Source organism: Zeus faber (genome assembly GCF_960531495.2).
Source record: "Zeus faber genome assembly, chromosome: 2".
NCBI lineage: Eukaryota > Metazoa > Chordata > Actinopteri > Zeiformes > Zeidae > Zeus > Zeus faber.
The window spans coordinates 30,596,559-30,618,598 of NC_137189.1; the positions used below are offsets into that span (position 1 = coordinate 30,596,559).

The 22,040-nt window shown below is 41.8% G+C and overlaps 3 protein-coding genes across 3 annotated transcripts in view; 1 reads left to right on the forward strand and 2 right to left on the reverse strand.

The window, feature by feature from the left end:
* The window catches only part of LOC307247724 (cilia- and flagella-associated protein 47-like), a gene marked incomplete at its 5' end in the record, with an annotated part of 49,699 nt that extends 49,232 nt beyond the window's left edge, over window positions 1-467 (reverse strand). The window contains one exon of the mRNA XM_080023847.1: window positions 327-467. Coding sequence (XP_079879973.1) covers window positions 327-467 — 141 coding nt within the window. The remainder of the gene's footprint in view (window positions 1-326) is intronic.
* A 3,239-nt stretch (window positions 468-3,706) lies between these two features.
* nufip1 (nuclear FMR1 interacting protein 1) lies at window positions 3,707-13,247 on the reverse strand. The gene is made up of 10 exons (XM_079996914.1): window positions 12,902-13,247; window positions 11,466-11,548; window positions 11,237-11,341; window positions 11,088-11,150; window positions 10,926-11,002; window positions 10,740-10,832; window positions 7,175-7,314; window positions 6,148-6,288; window positions 5,006-5,283; window positions 3,707-4,415 (listed from the first exon to the last, which is right to left on the reverse strand). The coding sequence occupies exons 1-10, from the start codon at window positions 13,182-13,184 to the stop codon at window positions 3,897-3,899; spliced, it is 1,782 nt and encodes a 593-aa protein (XP_079853040.1). The 5' UTR covers window positions 13,185-13,247; the 3' UTR covers window positions 3,707-3,896.
* Window positions 13,248-14,216: 969 nt separating this feature from the next.
* On the forward strand, window positions 14,217-21,587 carry nop58 (NOP58 ribonucleoprotein homolog (yeast)). Its single transcript, XM_080024033.1, has 15 exons — window positions 14,217-14,359; window positions 14,825-14,901; window positions 15,443-15,495; window positions 15,760-15,884; window positions 16,805-16,941; window positions 17,612-17,676; window positions 17,768-17,902; window positions 18,588-18,733; window positions 18,957-19,083; window positions 19,373-19,536; window positions 19,642-19,776; window positions 20,162-20,223; window positions 20,323-20,471; window positions 20,562-20,689; window positions 21,322-21,587. Exons 1-15 carry the CDS (start codon window positions 14,315-14,317, stop codon window positions 21,373-21,375), a joined length of 1,602 nt encoding a protein of 533 aa, XP_079880159.1. The 5' UTR covers window positions 14,217-14,314; the 3' UTR covers window positions 21,376-21,587.
* The last annotated feature ends 453 nt before the right edge of the window (window positions 21,588-22,040 follow it).

Here is a 22,040-nt window from a genome sequence, read left to right on the forward strand (position 1 = left end):
TAAATGTTGTCTTTAATGTTGCGTTACAGTAAAGTACTGATGTTTTCTGGACTTTGTAGGCTGTTCCAGATATTCTGATCTGATCTGCTTAGTCATAATATCCACATTACTTATGATTATTTCTCAAATATTTTCTGTGTGTAAAATGAATATCTTATAAAAGCATATCGTCAAACAATCAATAAGGTAAAAAATAATTTAAACATATACCGGAAATATAATAATAGCTCAACCCACATGCAAGTGATGTGTTTCTTCCAAGCTGCAGCAGCCTCTATGTATAACGGACTCATGTAAAATCAAACCATAGAGCTTAAATGATTCACCTTTGACGGGGCCTTCTGCAGTCCAATTGTTTTTGAGGTTTTCCCAACATTTGTAAAAGTGACCGTTGTCTTGTAAACTTCTCCGACTTTAACATCTCTGAACTCTATGAGCGGTGGGTTGACTCGGACAGAAGCAGCCATGATATGTTAGGATGGTCCACTGAGGTCGGGTGTAGTAAAAAAAATATTGTGTGAGTGACTAGTCGGAGGAGCTTGGTAGCTCACATGTCAGCAGACAACATTGCTGCTGCGCTGTGTTACCAACCAACCACAAGTTTACCGCTGAGGTGGCTGTGGTTGCCAGGCAACAAACCGGACAGAGCGCTCGTTTTAATACAGTGGGATCGCCTTTCAGGTGGAGTGACTGTTGAACCACGACAACAACACACTAACTGTGGAGTGGTTTATGACAGAGCAGAGGGTCTGGTTGGGAAAGACTGCCACTGGCCACAGGGCCATTAAAACTTCTTCTTTATTGATATGTGTGTCGTGTGTGTGTGTGTGTGTGTGTGTGTGTGTGTGTGTGTGTGTGTGTGTGAGTCTTCTTCTTCTTTGGCCAAAACCAATGGCGGCTTGCGTCCTGTACCGGCCCTTCTTGACCTCTTTGCGTCTCTTCTTACTGGCTCTGCCGTCTGCCAAACACTCTGCTTCATACCGGGAGAGTTGTGAAATCACAAAGACGTCACATGATGATGCTGTGGCAACCCAGGGGGGCGGGGCTACGTGAGGAATTCCCCCAAGACGTTTACGCGTGGTTTCCATGACAACTGGATCTCCTCTGGTGATCCGTAACCTTAAAAGTCATTGGGGCTGTGTCTAGACCGGCCCCCAAATGGGTGTAATACATTTGCCAAAAACAAAGGGCACCACTGTCAATACCGGTTTGGATGAGAGTCCACATCTCCATTTCCAATACGACCATGGGAGTGTTATTTGGGGGACGATTTGGAGCCGACTCCGACTCCCACTATTTCCATTGTTACAGGAGATGTTGTGGTCGCAGTGGGACAAACCAGTCTTGATTCTTGTCCCAGGGTTGGCAGACAACAGTCTTGGCGCGGCTGGTGTAAGGGCGGGGCGAACCCCAGGGGCTTGTATTGACTTGCCAGCATCCTGTCGATCACACCAGGCTCCCAGTGCCAGCGGAGAGTCAGCCGTGTCTTGACAGAAAACAGTTTGCAAATTAAACCAGAGGCAGAGCGAGGTGTAATATAAAATATGTTCATGTAAAAAATGAAATACAATGACAACGACACACAATTCTTCTCGAAACTCTGAAACACAAAAGGTAGGGATGGCCGCTTGTCCTTCTGAGTGAGGCCGTTAATCTTTACTTCAATTTTCGACCCCCAAAAAAACATCTTACGAACGGATAACAACGTCCATGTGTCCACGTATCAATGGCCGCCATTGAATTCAAGATGCACCTGTGACCCCCCCGACAATGTAGCCTATACCCACAATAATAATTATAATATTAGCACGACTATTATTCTATCATTACTATTCGTACTCATATCCTTATTATTATTATTATTATTATTATTATTATTATGACTGCTGTTATCACCGCAGCGTCGCACATTCTTGCTACACTGCTTGTTTCAGTGTAGTTCAGTTAGCATAGCGCTTCTCCCTATTCACCCGTTTCATACATACGTACATACTTTATTACTAATTTACAGTTATTTTATTATTTCGCCTTACTGCTTATCGCTCTCCTGCGCTGTTTTGTGGACATAACACCTTGAAATCCACGCCGGGGGTTAATAAGGTCCCATTCTATCCAGACAACGAACTCTTCTTCTGTCTTTATTTATTTATTTATTTAATTAATTTTATGTATTCATTTTATTTATTATTTTATTTATTTATTCATTTTATTTATTTATTTATTATTTGTTTATTTATTTTATCTATTTATTTTCTATTTATTTATTTAATTTATTTATTTAATATATGTTATTTATTTTCTATGTATTTATTTTATTTATTTTCTATTTGTTTATTAATTTTATTTATTTTTATTTATTTAGTCTCTATTTATTTATTTATGTTCTATTTATTTATTTATTTTCTATTTATTTTATTTCATTTATTTATGTTCTATTTATTTATTTATTTTCTATTTATTTATTTTATCTATTTATTTATTTTATTTATTTATGTTCTATTTATTTTCTATTAATTTATTTTCTATTTGTTTATTAATTTTATTTATTTATTTAATTTATTTGTGTTCTATTTATTTAATTATTTATTTTATTATTTTAATTATTTTCTATTTATTTATTTAATTAGTTAATTTATTTATTCTGCGTGAGGTCTGCGGCGCGTGCCTCGCGCTCCCGCCACGGGGTGCGCGCGCATGCGTAGTAGCTTCAACCGAAATCCGTCTTGAACTCGTAGATATGCAGAAGGCGAGACGCCGCAAACGGTGGCGTACTCACACTTTTCTCAGTGATCCTGTTTGAAAACATACTCCCACGTAGCAAAACATAGGACCTTGCTATTGCTGCCATCACTGCATGCACCTGTATACGCTGTACTGGTGTTACTGTACCAGGCGGCAGTAACACTGCAGTACTGTAACTCAAGTGTGGAACGCCCTGCTCCTGCCGGGCTCACCGCTACTAACTAAAGATAGTATCCATGTGTTTCTTCTCATCACATTTTATTTGGTTCCATTATGATTTGAAGAACAAAACCAGGGGGGGGGGTGGATATCACAGGTTTTCAATTAGCAAGTTTAAGGGCTTTGATTTGTATACCTTCCTTAACTTGCACCGTTCCCCCCCCCCCCCCCACTGCTCTAACGCCTGAATTTCACTCCGGCGGAGTAATAAAGCGTCGTCTCGTCTCATCTCATTCAATGAACACTCCCGACTATCAAAACACAGGTTTCCCCGTTCCCGGTCGTACATGACGGGAGCCGACGTTTCATTAGTTCTTGGGTCGACGAAATGGGTGAAGCCGTCCTACAGCGACTTGCACATCATTGACTGTCGAGTCGAGTAAGCACAAACGCTGAAACCCTGAACTAAGAAAGGTCTTAAATGGAAGGCAGGAACGCCAGGAGCGCTTGGCTTGAGGCGTACAAAAACGACGACAAATGTGTTCAATTAAATGCATTCAATATTTGAAGTGTGTTTCGAAACCCATGTTCGTTCTCTTCTGCCGTGCTTGTTTGATGCCAGTTGATTCCCCCTAAAATTCAGAGTAACAGGGGAAAAAAAAAACCCAGCTAAAACAAAGGGGAGCAATGTAGATAGAAGCTAAATTCTCAACATTTCCGGTGCATATAAATGAAATAAAAGTCAAAGAAAAAGACACTGAAATGTAATAGTTGATTTATTTATAGTAATCCCTTAATGGGACGATACAAAACTAAATAAAGCGTTGGATACCCCAACATTTTCATGTTGCAGAAATAAAGCTAAAAAATAAAAAAAGATTGCAATAATACAAAAGAAAAGTAAGAAAAAGAAATGTGTCTAAACATCCAAATAGGCGTCAACGAAATGAAATAACTTCTCGGCACGTCTCATCTCTTGTGTGTGTTTTTTTTTTTTACAAGTCAGGAACAGCGCTCTCCCATACTTCATCATCACACATGACAGGGTCGGACACGGCTGTCTCCGTAGCGCTTGACCCACGGCCGCGAGCAGCAGCTTGGATGAGCGTTTGCTGGGCCCCCGCTGTGGCGTTCTGGGTAAAATCCGCTGGCGCAACAGCCTCACTGTGTACGCCCGGCCCAGGTTGGCTTGCACGGCCGTGCTGCGGCACCGCGCCCTCCTCGCCGCACGCGGGACGGTCCACCTGCCGTTCGGCGGCCTCCCCGTCGCGCGCTTGACCGCTCCCCGTGCGCTCCTGCGACGGAGTCGACGCGCTTCCCGCCTGGTGCCCGCCCTCTCGGGCCACGGGGGCCGCCCGGGTGGGGTCCTGGGTGGCGTCCTCCCGTGCCGTTTCCCCGCCCACCTCCACCCGGGTTTGAGCACACCTCTCCAGTCCGAAGAAACGGTTCCTGACAACGTAGCGCACGCACTGCAGGAGGACATTCCTCTCGTGGCGGATATCTGGAGCCAGTAGCTGTACGGAGGCAGAGGAGGAAGCGGGGGAAATGAAGGCCTTGAGGAAGTGAGTTTGAAACTGAGCATTTAGTGATGACAGATTTTAACCAAGAAGAAATCTGTGATAAATGTTCCGCACTCTCACATTAGTACCAACTTCTTGTGGGTACAAATGTACAATACAACAGCCACAGCTTTGTGCCCTTTCTTATTTCCAGGGCAATAATTGACCCTGTGTATAGTATCAAATTTGTAAATTCTTTATATAGCTGATGTTTTTCTTTTGTACTTTTTGGATATTTGTATATATTTGAACATTTTTAATTTTTTAATTCACTTTTTATTCTATTTTCCTTTTTTTTTTTTAGACTGTTTAGCTTTTTTTTTTTTTTTAAATACTTAATCTGGAGTGAAATGTACCAAACCCCACCAGAGCAAAATCCTAGTATATGTAAATGTACCTGTTGTAATTAACAAGTATAAATAAGTAGTATAGATTACAACACTTAAAAAATAAACCGTAAGATAAACAGTGAACACTTTCAAAATAAAACATGACCTTGTGAAGAAAAACACCGAGAACACAAACCCAGACAACACCTTCCTCACCATCTCCAGCAGAGTGTTCCGTCGTCTTTGAGGCTCCATACCGCGCCTGCCCCGTCTGCCCCCCCTCCCACCCCGGCCTCGCCCTCTCGACCCCCTGCCCCTGCCCCCTCTGTCAGGCGTGGGATCGGAGGCGCCGAGGCGGCCTTGGTGGGTGTCCTTGCACCAAGAGGAGGGTCGCGGGCCAGGGGAGGACCCCGCGCCCTGAGCCCGGGGCGGCAGCGCTCTGAGCAGGGCTTGGTTCTCCTGCACCAGTCTGCTGGCCCTCTGGATGGGGAGGGCTGGACCATGTGGGGAAACGACACCAAATGAATACAGCAAGAGATACAGAATATTTACACATAAAAATAATTGAACCGGTGCAGAGTATCACATTTTGTATATATTTTTTATATATCTCACTATTTCTGTTTTGTATTTTTTGGCTATTTGTATATATTTGACAATTTATTATTTTTACTTGACTTTATTCTATTTTCAGGGTTCGTTCTCGCATTAGAAAATGAAATTCAAGCACTATTTTTTCATTTACCAGATGCAATGGCATACAAATACCAAGCATGTCGACAGCACGGGTTCATAAAAAAAAGATAAAAGTAAATTTAATTCCAGCACTATGTTTTTATTCTCAAGGAAAACTATAATCAATTTTCAATGTGATCATTATTAATTCAAATAAAATATAATGTTAGTCTCGTTGTCTATAATATATTTAATTAATCTCATGGTCATCTAATATAAAGTGTCTATTTCCAGGCATTTTCCTGGCATCATCTATGTGATAAAATTGATTCTGGAAAAGTTTTACTACATTATGACTTGAAGAACAAAACCAGGAGGAATATCACAGGTTTTCAATTATCACGTTTAAGGGCTTTTAAAGCACTTTGGCACAAAATGAGATATTTTCAAGGTATTCCAGCACTTACATTTCTGAGGTCAAAAGCACCTCATGGACCTAGTAAGAACACTGTTAAATAAAAATATTTTATTTCTGTTTTGATTCTCCATTTTTTCAGACTGTTAAGCTTTTTTATTTTTATTTTAAATGCTAATGGTCTGTAGTGAAATGCACCAAGCCGCACCAGAACAAATTCCTCATATATGTAAATTTACCTGTCTGATTGCTTTCAATTCAGACTCACCTTCTGGTTCGGAATCACTGTCGCTCTCCGTCATCGACCCGTAGCTCGCAACCAGTGCTGCCAGTCCAGAGCTCATCTGTTTCGGGGCCACGACAAGCGCACTGGGTGTGGAGTTACCGGCTGGCTCCTCTCTGTCAGAATCTGGCAGCACATCAGAAAATCATTTCACACACGAGAGCAAAATGCTACACATTAGGCATAAAAACACATTATATGAAAGCTTAAAAAAACAGATACAACAAGACATAACACACGTCATAGGTTAAGGTGCAATTTAATACATATAAACCACTTGGAAACCTTTGAAAAATTCCTTTTATTTGGTACGGATTTAAAATATATCACAAGCTGAGGCCAAGATACGAAGAGACAAAGTAGGATTTAAGTAGGATTACCTACAAAAAATAAAATAAAAAAATCAGGAATAAGATCATCCTATACGAATTAATCCAGAATTTAAAAATGCCTTTCTGAGACGTTGCTTAATTTTAGATGAATTAGTCCTAGATTCCTAGATTAGGAAGTCCTACTAAGTTAATGAAGGACTAGTCAGCTCCTTCGGTCTGGTCTTGGTTTCTTAGTCCAGATCAACCTGGAGGCCACATCCATTAATCCAAAAAATGTAATTTAAGCATTCACTTAGACCTAGAGTACTGGAAATCTGATATTTTTTTTTTAAATGTATTATTTTTTAACCAAAACTGGGGAAAGTGAGACTACTTTAAAGCTCTAAAGTCCGCAAAATGAACGCAATACCTCAGAAATAAATAAATAATCCATAACGTTATCCGAGAGAACGCCAAGTTCTTAATTTCGATTGTGCTTCACTATGGTGGCGGGGCTCACCTACATCTGTGCCAACACAACACACCGATCGAGTCTCTAAATCAATTGTGGAGGCAGAAGAGAGAGGCCGTAGGGGCAGTTTCGTTTTTAATCAAACAGATAAGACAACAGGCAACAGTCTGTGGAACAATCTCCCGTGTTCAGTGTCTTCAGCAGAGAAATGAAACGTTTCCCCACTTACCGGGGTCGCTGTGGACCAGGGCCCCCAGCGGGTCCCCGGCCCTGGGGGGCGGAGGCTGCGCTGAAGCCGCAACTCCTGGGTTCAGAGGTCCTGTCGGCACAGCTCCCTGGAACCTGTGGCTGCCTTGTACCCGCATACGTCTGGTGACAAAATGGTTTATTTCGTTAGTTCTTTTATTTGACCACATTTTACTGTTTGTTTTTTTTGGGACATCATTTGTATCCCCCCCCCCCCCCAGTTGTTTTTTTTTTTTTTTTTTTTAAGATATTTGTTGTTCATCATTAGGATGAGTTTATATTGCCTTATTTCTGTTATATTTTATTGTAGGGGAGGCACGATACAGACTCCTTTGCAGCTCATCAAGATAACTACCTGCTTCTCATGGCCAATACGATAACCAATAATTTCACATTTTTGTGAAAGAAGTTCATAAGCTGTAGATCATGCAAACTTGGGAGTTAAGAAAGGCCAAGATGTAGTGAGAACAGACGGATGATTTAATATTCCATAGCTCTGACCTAACCAAATCCTAGTGACATCACCATTGTTAAAACAAAACCAACAGAACGGTTCTGACTCTTCAAATGTTCATTTATTTTCTCTCGTAAAAGTACAGCAAATATACTTTGTCTTTAGAGCATTTCACCAAATAATTCCAATGAAATGCTTTGACATTATCGGTCACATCACAAAATCAGACATGTCAATGTATTAAATACAGGTTAATAGTAGTAAAGGGCATCACTCAATACAAAATTAAAGGCTTTTATAGAAATGAAAGCCTATGGCTGCTTAATGTGCAGAGAAAGCACAATGACAGAATGCATATTGTGGACAGTTATGTGTAATAAATGGAAAGAGGGTCAGCTATACTACCTTTTGTGCAAGGGTTGAGGTAAGTTTTTCAAAACTTTGGCTTTCATACTGTAGAACAGAAAGCCTATCAAACATTTTGCATAATTCAAAATAAATGCACTGACATGATCTGACAGACATGTCAAAGTATTAAAACACAAGTAATTGAAACAAAAAGTAAAGGGCATCCCTCAATACAGAGAGAGAGAAAGGCCTATTGCTGCTTCGTCTACAGACACTGTAAAAGACAATGACAAAAGGCATACCCTTCTGATGTTTAAAAAATAAAATATTTTTTTTGCCAAGGGTCAGAGGAAAAGCTATGCTACTTTGAAGGTAGGGGAGGGGGAGATGTTTCTTGATATGATATTAAAAAAAAATAAGCATCTCTGCCTCCTTGCATTCGATCCGGTTTCTTTCCTCATCAACCACATGAGCAGCAGCAGCAGGAAGCAAACGCTCACTGTCCACACCAGTGCACGGGGGTGACGGGAATTTCTGTGCAAGTTGGGCCAGGCTCTGGAAACGGGATTTGTTGCTTCTCCAGTATTCCACTGGGCTCTCAGTCCTGGGACACAGAGCTATCCAAGTATCTAAAAGTTGAACAAAATAAAAATATCATCATGTTCTGGTGTATTTAATACAAGTTGAAAGCTTTGTTGATCGAAACATTATGTTTAATAAATTACCTGCACTTCCGTTTGGCTGCTTGCCTGCTCTGTGAAAGGAGTGGCTCCGAGGATTTCGTTGCACATTTCCAGCAAGGAATTATTGCCTGTCCGCCCGTCCTGGTCTTCTTTGCTCGCGGCTTGTCGGCTGTTGCACAATCCTTGCGGCTGTCCGGCTTTTCCAGCAACATTTCCGTTTCTTGCGGTGTTGCTCCAAGGTCCGAGGAGTGACCCGAATAGCTAGGGTCCAAGATTGTTGCTAGATAATACAGGGGCCCCGCATGGATGTGCCCGAAAACGCTGGTCTCCTGCTTGTAACCGGGCGCTCTTGGAGGTTTCCGCCGCCTGGTCTGTTGCAACGGTCTCATTTAACTGCTGTTTCAAGGCTTTCGTGGAAGGGGATCACGTCTGCTGCCGCGGTTGTAGCTGAGCGAAGATCTCTAATCAGCTGTTTACACAGATCAGGAATGGTTAATGATCTACTCCATACGCTGCAAGCACTTGCTCCAAACACACTCAGCATCTAATACATGCTGTTCCATTGCGTGGCTACATTTTGTTGGAGCCGCGTGGTCCACACGCCATGTTTCCCCCCCCCCCCCACTTCTCAGACAGGATTTTCAAAATCCTTGTAGATCGGTGTCCACACACGGGCAATGACGTGTTTGGCTCTCCTCTACGCTCCGCGGCTCCACCCGGGGGCAGCAGTTTGACGTCACGAGTGTGACAACGGCGTGCTGCGCTTAAGTTAAGGAAGGAGGCCATTAGAGAACGGGTAAATTGTGGCCACGAAGTGATGCACATGGTCAGCGACAATACTCCAATAGGCTGTGGCATTCAAGCGACGACTGATTGGTATGAACGGGCCCAAAGTGTGCCAAGAAAAAAAACAAAAAAAAAAAAACTTGCCACATAATTGCACGCCCGCAAGCAGCCTGGACTGTTGATGCAAGGCACGTTGGGTGCATGGAGCCATGCTGTTGGCGCCAAATTCTGACCCTACCATCTGTGCGCCTCAGCAGAAATTGAGACAACGCCACGTTTTTCCAGTCTTCAACTGTCCAGTTTAGGTGAGCCTGTGCCCACCGCAGCCTCAGCTTTCTGTTCTTGGCTGTCAGAAGTGGTACCCGACGTGGTCTTCTGCTGTTGTCGCCCATCCGCCTCAAGGTTCCATTTGTTGTGTGTGTTCTGAGATGTTTTTCTGCTCACCACAATTGTGCAGAGTGGTTATCTGAGTTACCGCGGGCTTTCTGTTGGCTCAAACCGGCCGGGCCATTCTCTGTTGACGTCTCTCATCAACAAGTCGTTTCCAACCGCAATGCGACCGCTCACTGGATATTTTGTTTTTCCCCCGCACCATTCTGAGAATAAATTGACTGTTGTGCATGAAAATCCCAGGAGATCAGAAATACTCAAACCAGCCCGTCTGGCACCAACAATAACATACCACAGTCGAAAACACTGATCACCCCACGCCAATTCTGATGGTTGATGTGAACATTAATTGAAGTTGCTGATTCGTATCTGCATGATTTTATGCATTGCACTGCTGCCACACGATTGGCTGATTGTATAATTGCATGAAGTAGGTGTACAGTTGAGGCCAAACTACGCCAGATTTTGGAGTCTGATGCCCATCTTAGAGAGTCCTAGCCCACCGATAACGAGACCAATTTTGTAAAAAAAAAAAAAAAAGTGCTAAAAACGTATTTTACGGTTCCTACTTTTGAGAGCATTTACCTTCCAAAAATAAACACACAAGGAACTTTGATAGATAAAAATGTAAAAGATGATATCACATCGTTATATTTTTTCCCTTCCAAAACAAGTTAGTTTTCCGAGTTCCCCATGAACACAGTATGGCAAACGTGAGTGGAATGAACATGGATGGATTTATAATGCCTCGTCGGACTTCTGTGCTTATTTTGGTGAGTAACTTAAAGAAAAACATGTTTTGTTTTTATACTTATTTAAAAATCTGGAACACACAGTCTGCATAACTGCTGATCCACACACACACACACACACACACACACACTTACCCAAACTGCGCAGTGTCCAGGACTCCACCACCCGCCTCCCTGACCACCTGAATTTTCCTTTTCTTGGCGATATTATTCAACGTTGGAAAGTTCCTAGAACAAAACAACAGAGCGTTGGTCGAACGGTCACTCATGAAACAAAAGAATATATCATTGTATAAAATAACATCAAAAGTTAATACTGACTTCCGCCTCTCCTCTCTCCATCTTGCGATCTCCTCTGGTGTGTCCAGCTTGACCCTTCTGCCACCCGGACCATGGCTCTGTAATAGTTAGTGTTCATGAAGGGCTGATTTTTTTTTTTTTTTGGAGCATTCAAACGTCACACTGGTTTCAGGGCCGACTTACATTTCTCCAATGGATGTTGACTATTTTCTCATGAGCTGTGAAGTTGCAGTCTGGAACAGAACACTTGAAAAAAATAATAAAATAAAAACCACATGAAAAATGTAACTGACAAACAGGAATACGTGCGAATAACTGTCTACAATAATTACCTTGACGTGTTGAGAGATATGTTCTTCGTATTTCTCTTGGATTGCGAATCCCCGGTCGCAGGTGTCACAAAAATAGGCGTACTCTGGTTCCTTCTTATTTCTTTGCTGCAGATTACGAGGAAGTATAACATTCAGCAAAATGCATTTTCTCTCTCAATACTTCCAATTTTGTCTGAACAGAATAGATCATCAGTTGGAGGGTGATGTTCAACTAGTTGTTTTTATTTACCCTTTTCTCTTGGTTGTTAAATTGTCTGAAACTTTGCCTCCCGCCTCGATGTCCACCTCGATGCCACTGCTGGTGATGTGGACCTAAAAAAGGGACAATTTTAAAGTTTTCAGTAATGGTAGTTATAACTTAATGATCCAATAAAATTAAAGCAGTTACCAGCTGATCTACAGCGTCTAACATAATGGTGCGTTCAAAAACCTCGGATTTTCAGACATAACGGGTGAACGGCTAAACTTCAATACAAACACATGGTCAATGGTTTGTATTATTGTATTCATGTTTAACAGCATCGAAAACCCTCTTTCAGATTTGTGAAAACTTTATTTTATTCTTCGAAACAATGAAAAGGGGGATTTCACTGTGTTTTCCACACACAGGGTATTCAAGACCAGGTATAGATAATAAGTTAAATGATAATAAAAACACACACTACTTGTAGCAGTCAAACCTGCACTATATTATAGTATAGAGGATAACAGGAATAAACAAGAGGAAAGAAAACATAACTATGTCCTTCATGGACCTTAGCGCACAGACACAGACAGACCCACACACACAGACAGACAGACCCACACACACACAGACAGACAGACCCACACACACACAGACAGACAGACAGACAGACCCACACACAGACAGACAGACAGACCCACACACACAGACAGACAGACAGACCCACACACACAGACAGACAGACAGACAGACCCACACACACAGACAGACAGACAGACAGACAGACCCACACACACAGACAGACAGACCCACACACACAGACAGACAGACCCACACACACAGACAGACAGACCCACACACACAGACAGACAGACCCACACACACAGACAGACAGACCCACACACACAGACAGACAGACCCACACACACAGACAGACAGACCCACACACACAGACAGACAGACCCACACACACAGACAGACAGACCCACACACACAGACAGACAGACCCACACACACAGACAGACAGACCCACACACACACACAGACAGACCCACACACACACACAGACAGACCCACACACACACACAGACAGACCCACACACACACACAGACAGACCCACACACACACACAGACAGACCCACACACACAGACAGACAGACCCACACACACACACAGACAGACCCACACACACAGACAGACAGACCCACACACACAGACAGACAGACCCACACACACAGACAGACAGACCCACACACACAGACAGACCCACACACACACACAGACAGACCCACACACACACACAGACAGACCCACACACACACAGACAGACCCACACACACACAGACAGACCCACACACACAGACAGACCCACACACACAGACAGACCCACACACACAGACAGACCCACACACACAGACAGACCCACACACACAGACAGACCCACACACACAGACAGACCCACAGACAGACACGGTTTGACACCTACCGCGTGGTGGATAAGCAGGACCGTCGGGACGTCCCCCATGACTGTCCCAGGACCTGGAGTCCCAGGGCCCTGTCCCTTGCCCGGGGTCCGAGGGCCCTGTCCCTTGCCCGGCTTGCCCTCTCGGGTCCCAGAAGCTGGGGGGCGCCTGGCCCCAGCTCCACATGCTGGGGTGGAAGCTGCTGGAGCGGGGCGGAGGCTGGAAGGTCGGCGGCTGAGCGATCGCATTTTGTAGACGACAGTCGAAATCGGGCGGAGGATACTGAGCGTTGTCATTCATCGTGTGCTCACGATTCCTTCCCGCGTGTGAAAGCGGCGGCGCTGCTGCTGCTGCTGCTGCGCACACGCCAGCGCCACATGTAGTCGTCGCGGCGTGGGGCGCCCAATGGGGACGTTTATACAGTCACTTAACGTCACTTCCGCTAGACCTGTAAAGGCAACATGAAACAAACGAACCCCCCCCCCCCCAAAAAAAACAACTATTGTGTTATTTATCCTTAAATACATTTACATGTATATAAAAAACAATAACAGCGAAAACGTGAATTGTGTGTGAATACCGCAGCGTGCAGCTCTCCCACGGGGACGTGAGGCGAGCCCTGTTACGTCACTTCCGCTTGACCCGGCAAGGCAAACTTTGGATGAAACGTTTTTCACAGGAGATTTATTTCCAAATTATTCATCATGAATTCAACCTGCTTTCTATACAAAACAAAAATGACGTCAATATGAATTGGATTAGAATGTGTTCGGGTGCGCGGCAAAAAAAAAAAAAATTCCGAATACTGGAGGTAAAAACTGCATACATCTTGGGTTGCCAGATAAAGGCAGTATAGCGCCGATTTAATAAGAACATTGTTTCTATTGCCCATTGCACACTGTATAACAACAATAATAATAATTCGACCCTGTTTTTTCGATAAAGTATGTATACAATCATTTCACAATGGATAACAGTTGTTCTTTATCTATCTCACTGCCCTCATTGTATTACATATTGCGTATAGAATCGCTGCATGATTTATAATAACAGCCCTTTTCTTTTATCATTTAAATACGGGTTTTATTTTATTATATTGTTGTGTGTGCTGGACGGTGCTGTTGTGACATTTACATCCCCCCCCCCGGGATGAATAGAGTATTTCTTATTCTTATTCTTATTCTTATTCTTATTTCTGTGACTATCCTTATTCTTTTCTTTTTCCTTTTTCTTCTTCTTCTTCTTCTTTTTCCTATAACGTATCTGGCAACCCTGCCGGTTCCGCCTCCTCCGCCCTGGCGCTGTGTGTGCGGCGCGGCGCGGTCTTACAGTAACGCGGGGCTGCGCGGTGGGGATCTGTGGTGCAGAGCTCTCCAGTAAGAGAGACAGGTCGTAACAGATTTGTGTGAAATAACCCAGCAGCCGCCAGGATGCTTGTGCTATTTGAGACCGCGGCTGGATACGCCATATTCAAAGTACGTACGATTTTCTCCGGTAAACGACCTTCACTGATTTGCGTTGAGTTAGCTCACGGTAGCCGCCAAGCTAACTGGCTTGAAGTTCCCGACTTCGCCGGTGGAGAACACTTGCTGTTCTCACGCGTTCTTCTAAAATGTATGCTGTACTAACAGGCGAGTGTGTGGGGCGAATTTACGAGGTTGTTTGGTTAGTGTCGTGGCAGATAATGTAAACTTTATACGGTGTGGTGGAAGGCCAACTAACCACGTGTGCTACGAAATGCTAACGTGCTAACTGAAGGCTAGACGAGCATGCACACGTGTTGGACACTGCTGCATGGCCATCCACGCACACGTTAATGAGTCCTCGACGATAAACGTGTGTTTCCACTATTATCAAGAAACATCGGTTTTACGCCTTCTTTCTTTGCAGTGCTCATTTTTTTTGGAGTCAAATGTCAAAATCGTTGTCAAATGTTTCAGATCCTCGATGAATCCAAGCTGCAAGAGGTGGACAGCCTGTGGAAGGAGTTCGAGACTCCCGAAAAGGCCAATAAAATGTGAGGACGTTGTCTGAACTTGATAAAATCCGCTCATCTGCTACAGTAGAAGTAGTCAATCACTTAGTACCGTGTTTTTTGATTGCCCCCAAAGTAAAGCAGTGGTTGAAATTTGCTGTACTTTAACTTTTTTGGCCCACCAAAGTTCAAAGCAAATATTTACTTAAACTTCTAAAAAAAAAAAAAAAAAAAAAAAATCTGGATTTATATGATCAGGATTTATGTGTTAAAAGCAAAACACTGACTCATCAGATCGGTTCTTTCTTATGGTCAAAACTACTTTTCCTAAAAGAATGACGCTGGAAATATGAAAAGTACCTTAATACGTGAAGTAAATTTTTGCAGCTCCTTACAGACCTTTTCTTGAGTAGAAATGTAAATACAGTATTTTTCATATTTACTAGATACATTTTGTATCAGGGTATTTGCACCACTGATGTAAAGCACTTTGAGCTGCATGTTGTACATAAAAGGCAATATAAAAACGTTTTTTAAATCTTTCCCACTTTGTGCTTAATTTATGTGTTTTTTGGCTCAACAGTGTGAAGTTGAAACATTTTGAGAAGTTTCAAGACACAACAGAAGCCTTGGCAGGTACTGACATCTATTGCTCAATGTTTGAAAGTGGTTGTTGACTCATTAACCCAACAACCGCATCAACTCTCCTTAAGTTGGGAGAGAAAAAAATTACATTTGCGGTCTGTGATGCATCTCTTTCTTCCGACTACAACGTGAAGACAACCAGCAGTATTCGTCACTACCACTGAGATCGCAGTTGGGAGAATAAATAAAATCCGTCTGGAGATTTATAGTGAGTTTCTCAAAGTGTTTCTGATGCGCTTCACCTCCGTCCCGCAGCTGCAACCGCCATGGTGGAGGGGAAGATCGGGAAGAGTTTGAAGAAGGTCCTGAAGAAGGTCGTTGCTAAGGAGGCTCATGAACAGCTGGCGATCAGTGACGCAAAACTCGGGGGCGTTATCAAAGTAAGAGGTCTAAAACATAGCTAATTATATCTGAATTCATGCATTGAGATCATTGTTTGAACAGAAAGATTAATGAAATACAATGGAATGGCATTCAGTTATAAGTACACTTTCATATACAAGGAATTTGTATTTTGTTGTGCAGAAACAAGTTTAACAGTATACATTAGCAAGTTATACACAATATGTGCTATGCACAGGGTAAATTAAAAGGCTATGGTAGGGTATAAATATATTTGGCCAATTTCTGTATAGATGAATAAATATGTATACAATAATATGGACTTGGATAACAATTGATAAGTAAATGTAGATTATTACTATTATGCTATTTCAAAATAATGCATAGTTATTTTTGTTAAACCATTATGTTTATTAGGCTATGTTTAAACCAAAAAAAGGCAGATCCCCATCTTTTTGGGTTGTATACAGGGCTCCTATCAGGTCCTATCTATCATACATATCTACTATCCACTGTTCTGCCAGTGTTTTGAAAGGGGACCTATTATGCAACACTCACTTTTTCCAGTGCTTGTGCAAATCCATTGGGTCTCTGATGGGCCTGCTAGTACACAAACAGTTTTTTGTGAGCTGTCTATTTCAGAAACCAGTTGTGAGTAACACAACACATCCTTTAAAAGGATTATGCTCCCTTTCAGCAAGTTAATATAGGTCTCAGAGGTCCCCAAAACATGTCTTGGAAGTTTGTTCCTCAAAATACAACTTAAATTATGCAACATTATGATGTTCCTTTGGCGCAGGATGGTATCGAGGTATGTTGGAATGGCTATAATGCACAATCTGAGTGGTATTTCCAGAAAAATACTACGTGTTTTGGTGACCTCAGAGACCTTTATTACCTTGTTGAAAAGGAGCATAATAGATCCCCAATAAGTTCTCGACGTGCTCTTAATCTCCAGGACAAGCTGAGCCTGTCCTGCGTCCACAGCCCGGCCGTGGCTGAGCTGATGAGAGGAATCAGGAACCAGATGGAGGGACTCATCACCGGCCTGCCACCCCGCGAGCTCAGCGCCATGTCTCTGGGTCTGGCCCACAGGTACAGGACCCGCATGAAATTTGGCTGTCTAAGAGCGTCTTTGTGTCGTATCAGTAATGAAATGATGTGCTAAGTCAATTATTTTAAGCCTTTCCGTCATAGGCTTTCAATTTGATGCAGTTTATGATTTATTGGATTGTTTAAGATGATAACAGGAATTCTTATTCTGGGCTAAATTCTTTTTGAACTGTTGTTCTGTGTTTGTAATCAATCGTATTGATTAAATGGATGTGTCCAGTAATTTATTTTCTACAGTAATTTTAAAGTGTAAAATTTGTCCAATTTTCGGTCACTGACTTTTCACAATGACTTTACCAGAATGCAAATTGTTGCTAGAGGTTTACTGTTAATTTCTTGTTTTGGTTTTTATTGTTTTAGGTTTTTAGATATTCTAATTTTACTTTAATCCTTTGTTATTGTAGCATACTCTGAACTTCTAAAATAATGTTAAAACCCCATGAGTCCTCTTTATGAACCAATCTGCCAATGATTACACTTGCTGCCTGAAACCACCTGTAGATTTTCCACAGCAATCCGTCACTACCGCTGAGGCAGAGCTGCTCCTGAAACAAGCCAAAATCACACGAGATGTGTAAACTATCCTGCTAATCGTGTTTTTTTTTTTTTTTTTTTTTTTTTTTTTTTTTTTTTTTCTGTGTGTGTTGTCCAGTTTATCCCGCTACAAGTTGAAGTTCAGCCCCGACAAAGTGGACACCATGATTGTTCAAGCTATCTGTAAGTTTTGTTCAATCAGGAAAATCAATGAAACAATATAAAGTTATTATAGCTTTGGGGTTTGAAGAATGACCTGCCTGTCTTCCCGCAGCACTCCTGGATGACTTGGACAAAGAGCTGAACAACTACATCATGCGCTGCAGGGAGTGGTACGGCTGGCACTTCCCCGAGCTGGGGAAGATTGTCACAGACAACCTGGCCTACTGCAAGTCCGTCCGCAAAATAGGTGCTTAAAATCAAGAGTTTATAAAAGTCTCTAACAAAAGGGCTATTCACACAAGGATTCAAGAGGTTTATTCGTCACATACATATACATACTTTCATACATACATGTCCAGTCGGGAATATTAAGATATGAATGGTGAGGAAAAAACTTGAAAGAACACTGTTGTAAGAATTTCAAAAAGCCATATAGTCAAGGTGACTCACTCTATAGCTGCCCTTCTTGATTTTGTATTTATTTGAGATTTATTTATATATTTTAAGCAAACTTACACAATTTCCTACCTTTCAGAATGTCAATTGTTGATAGAGGTTTATTGTATATTTTCAATTTTTTTTTTCCAACTTTTTAGATTGAAAGAAATATATTCTAAACCTCTATCAACAATTGATGTTCTTAAACAGTAGGAAATTGTGCAAGATTGTAAAAATATATACGAAGCACCAGATTTATTCAAATTTTAAACGCTATATTTTTGTAGTTAATGCAGACCAGCCAACACACACGTATTTTGTGGACCAACTACGCAATTCTTAGTCAAAATACACTGGTATAAAAGTGTGTGTGTGTGTGTGTGTGTGTTCAATACCGATTTTGGGGATCACTAGATGTATGCATTTTCCAAAGTGAGTCAATCAGTCCTGAACGTTCCAAATAATTGAGCGTGTTTGTCCCTGTGCACCACCAGGTGATCGCACAAACGTCGCCACCACCGACTTGTCAGAGATCCTCCCCGAGGAAGTCGAGGCAGAGGTCAAACTGGCCGCGGAAATCTCCATGGGAACTGAGGTGTCAGAGCAGGACATCGACAACATCATGCACCTGTGTGACCAGGTAATGCACGCCCCCACAGCGCGCACCCCCCCCCCCCCCCCCCCCCCCAAAGTGAAGCAAGGTGTGAGTTGACTGTGGTGATGATGACATAACTTCACTGAAATAAACCATGTAGGTTTTTAGTCACTATCTCTTCTGAACAGTCACTAATCGCACCTATTTGTTTGAAGTTTGTTGGTGTAAAGCCCTGATTAAAGCATTTTGTTTTATTTTATCCGTCCAGGTGATTGAGATCACTGAATACCGCGTGCAGCTATACGACTACCTGAAGAACCGCATGACTGCCATCGCCCCCAATCTGACGGTGATAGTGGGGGAACTGGTGGGTGCACGTCTCATCTCACACGCCGGTGAGTTGGAGAGCGTTTTTTTATTTGTTGTGGTTATTATTGTTTTTTATTTTTTTTAATTGCAAGCAGTGATTATAATGACTGCATGTCATATCCTGAAACATCATGGAGGTTTCGTTCACTACCTCATCTGAGCTTGCACACGCTACAGGGTTTTACCTTATGTTACGAAAAGTAGATGACTTGTCATTTTGGAATTCGTCATGGGAAAAGTCTGATTTTGTAGTTGAGACAAGATATGGCTTGAGTTTAGCCTTCTTTTTTCCACCCCGGTGTTTATCTCGTGAAGGATCCCTGCTGAACCTGGCGAAGCACCCGGCCTCCACGGTGCAGATTCTGGGAGCAGAAAAGGCCTTGTTCAGAGCCCTGAAGACCCGGAAAGACACGCCCAAGTACGGTCTGATCTACCACGCGTCACTGGTGGGCCAGACCACCGCGAAGAACAAGGGAAAGGTGAGTCGGAATGTTGACCTAATATCTGTGGCGGAAAGAACACTTTTATTTACTGATAATAATTATTCGCTTTCTTCCATTTAATCGTCCATTTATTGTCTACAGATTTCCAGAATGCTTGCGGCTAAGGCGTCGCTGGCCACCCGCTACGATGCACTCGGAGAAGACACGACCTCAGAGATGGGTGTGGAGAACCGCGTCAAGTTGGAGGCTCGGCTGCGACACCTAGAGGAGAAGGGAGTGAGTTGCATCTAAAATGTCAAGAGTCGTAGTGTTACAGGATAGATAGATTCTAAAATACTATAGAAACGTTTTATTTCGGCGATATTACTGTGATAATATCACATAAGGTGGCATGTATCGTGATATTCAATATTATCGAATATAAACCCAATCCTATTGTACACTTCAAATGCCTTTTTTAGGATTTCATTAACAAAATCGCAATCAAGATGAACACACATCAGTCCAAGTGTTGAAGAAAAAAAATAATAATTTAATATGGGATTTCTTTTCGACAAAATAATCTTACTGATTACCACCTAAAGATGTTCTTAGTTGCCTAAGAATCCATGGTCTGATTTTTTTTTTTTTTTGTTTGTTTGGTTTTTTTGTTTTTTGTAAGATTCGTAAAATTAGTGGATCAGGCAAGATGATGGCCCGGGCAGATAAATACCAGCACAAGAGGTGAGGCACCACCACCTGCTTTTTTCTAAACACACTTTTTTATATTTCATTGGCTGTATGCATATCTGATGCGTATGTCATTTGTTTCTTCTCAAACAGCGATGTGAAAATGTACGATCCTTCCGCGGATTCCACCATTCCCTCCACCTCCAAGAAGAGGAAATTCGAGGAGATAGAAGAAGAGGCGGAAGAGCCCGTAACGCCGGCGGTCAAAGCCAAAAAGATTAAGAAGGATGTGGTGACAAAAGGTGGGCGGCGTTTACGTCGTCACAGCGTTACTCCATGCCCTTAATTTATTTATTTTAATGTTACTGAAACTGTCTACGCGTGTTCCGCAGAAGCGGAAGTGGAAACGACAGAGGCGACGGAGACTCCCAAAAAGAAGAAGAAAAAGAAGGACAAGAAGGGCGAGGCTCCCGAGGAACCTGTGGAGGAAGAGCAGGAAGCTGTGGCAGAAACGGAAGAAGTACGTTGAAAAATAAATGTTTGCTTTGGCAGCCGGTGACTGTGTCGTAGGAGACTCTAGAGCAGGGTTCTTAGCAGGTCCTTGAGGTGCTTAAATTTCATCTGCAGAAATTGAAGTCCAGGAATATCATGAAAATAGCCTCTTTTTTTTGCTTGAAAAAGATGCAATCATTGAAAAGCTGATATTCCTCCTGTTTTTTTTCCATTCAAATTAATTTAAGTACTTGAAAGTCCTTAGATTTAATTTTTGTTTGAGGCATTGAATTTGCAGATAATATTGGAATGAATATTCCAGTATTCTTCTGTTGAACCCTCCTGCCTTAGATGTTTTAAATTGGTGTTTTGACCAGTGCTAGATTGCAAAAGTAGCTTTTGCAAAGTTAATAAAATAAAAATGCTCCCTCACGTGTGTAAACAGGTTTATTTTTTCATTATCCTGCCATTTTTTGTGTACAGCTAACTGAGGTTCATTGTATATTTCACTTTTTTCCCACAGATATTGACACTCCATTTATATATTTTCATTCTATCGTTTGTTACTGTGACCTATTATTTTATGTGAACTCCATTAGGAGATGAATAAAGTTACTGTGTAAACGGATTAAAGCTAACTTCTCTTTTCTTTCTCTCCAGCCGACAAAGAAGAAAAAGAAGAAAAAGAAGCTTAAGGAAGACGAAGATGAATAAAAGCTTCTGTATATTTGTCATTTTTACATGTAAATTTCATAGACATGACTATTTGAGTGTTTGTTTGGAGGATGCTGGCAAAGAACGCGTGTCTGCACAATCTTGTCATTTATCTTTTTTATAACTGACTGAGAAAATGTGATTTCTAAATCACAATGTATGCTTTGAGTTATGAGTCGTTTTACCTTGAGGAGGAAAAAAAATAGGGAGCTGGTAGAATTTTTTTTTTTTTTTTTTTTTTTTTTTTTTTTTTTGTATTAGTTTAATCCCAGTGGATCGACATGCCTTGGACATGGTGCCTCAGAGGTTTGGATGGAAGCTGAAGTATGTCCCTGTTGTGACTACTGAACCATCTGCTCTGGTGAAATAAATGAATTTTTTTGGACCACACTTTGATTGAATTTTTTTTTTTTTTTTTTTAATGCAGATTTATAACAGGTTTTAAAACAAGTCTGTCAACATAGCTGTTTTATTTTATTTTTTCTCAATCTAAAACGCCAATTTAATATTGTAATATACACAGTGTGCACTTTATGAGGTTAACCTGGCCAATCCAATGTAATCCAATACACCAGCTCAGCCATAAATGTTGCTTTATGTTGCCTATAATGTTCAGCATCTGTTTTTTACGCTGTCATAGAAGATTACAATTATGTTTTAGCGTC

Bases quoted from the DNA above. Each gene is read 5' to 3' on its own strand.
- nufip1 (XM_079996914.1), bottom strand. From the start codon at position 13,184: ATGAATGACAACGCTCAGTATCCTCCGCCCGATTTCGACTGTCGTCTA. The intron at 10,833-10,925 runs GTCAGTATTAAC...GTTTTGTTCTAG, and splicing joins TGGAGAGAGGAGAGGCGGAA to GAACTTTCCAACGTTGAATA. The intron at 4,416-5,005 runs GTGAGGAAGGTG...GCCTCCGTACAG, and splicing joins GGAACACTCTGCTGGAGATG to CTACTGGCTCCAGATATCCG.
- nop58 (XM_080024033.1), top strand. From the start codon at position 14,315: ATGCTTGTGCTATTTGAGACCGCGGCTGGATACGCCATATTCAAA. The intron at 17,903-18,587 runs GTGCTTAAAATC...GTGCACCACCAG, and splicing joins CAAGTCCGTCCGCAAAATAG to GTGATCGCACAAACGTCGCC. The intron at 20,690-21,321 runs GTACGTTGAAAA...CTTTCTCTCCAG, and splicing joins CTGTGGCAGAAACGGAAGAA to CCGACAAAGAAGAAAAAGAA.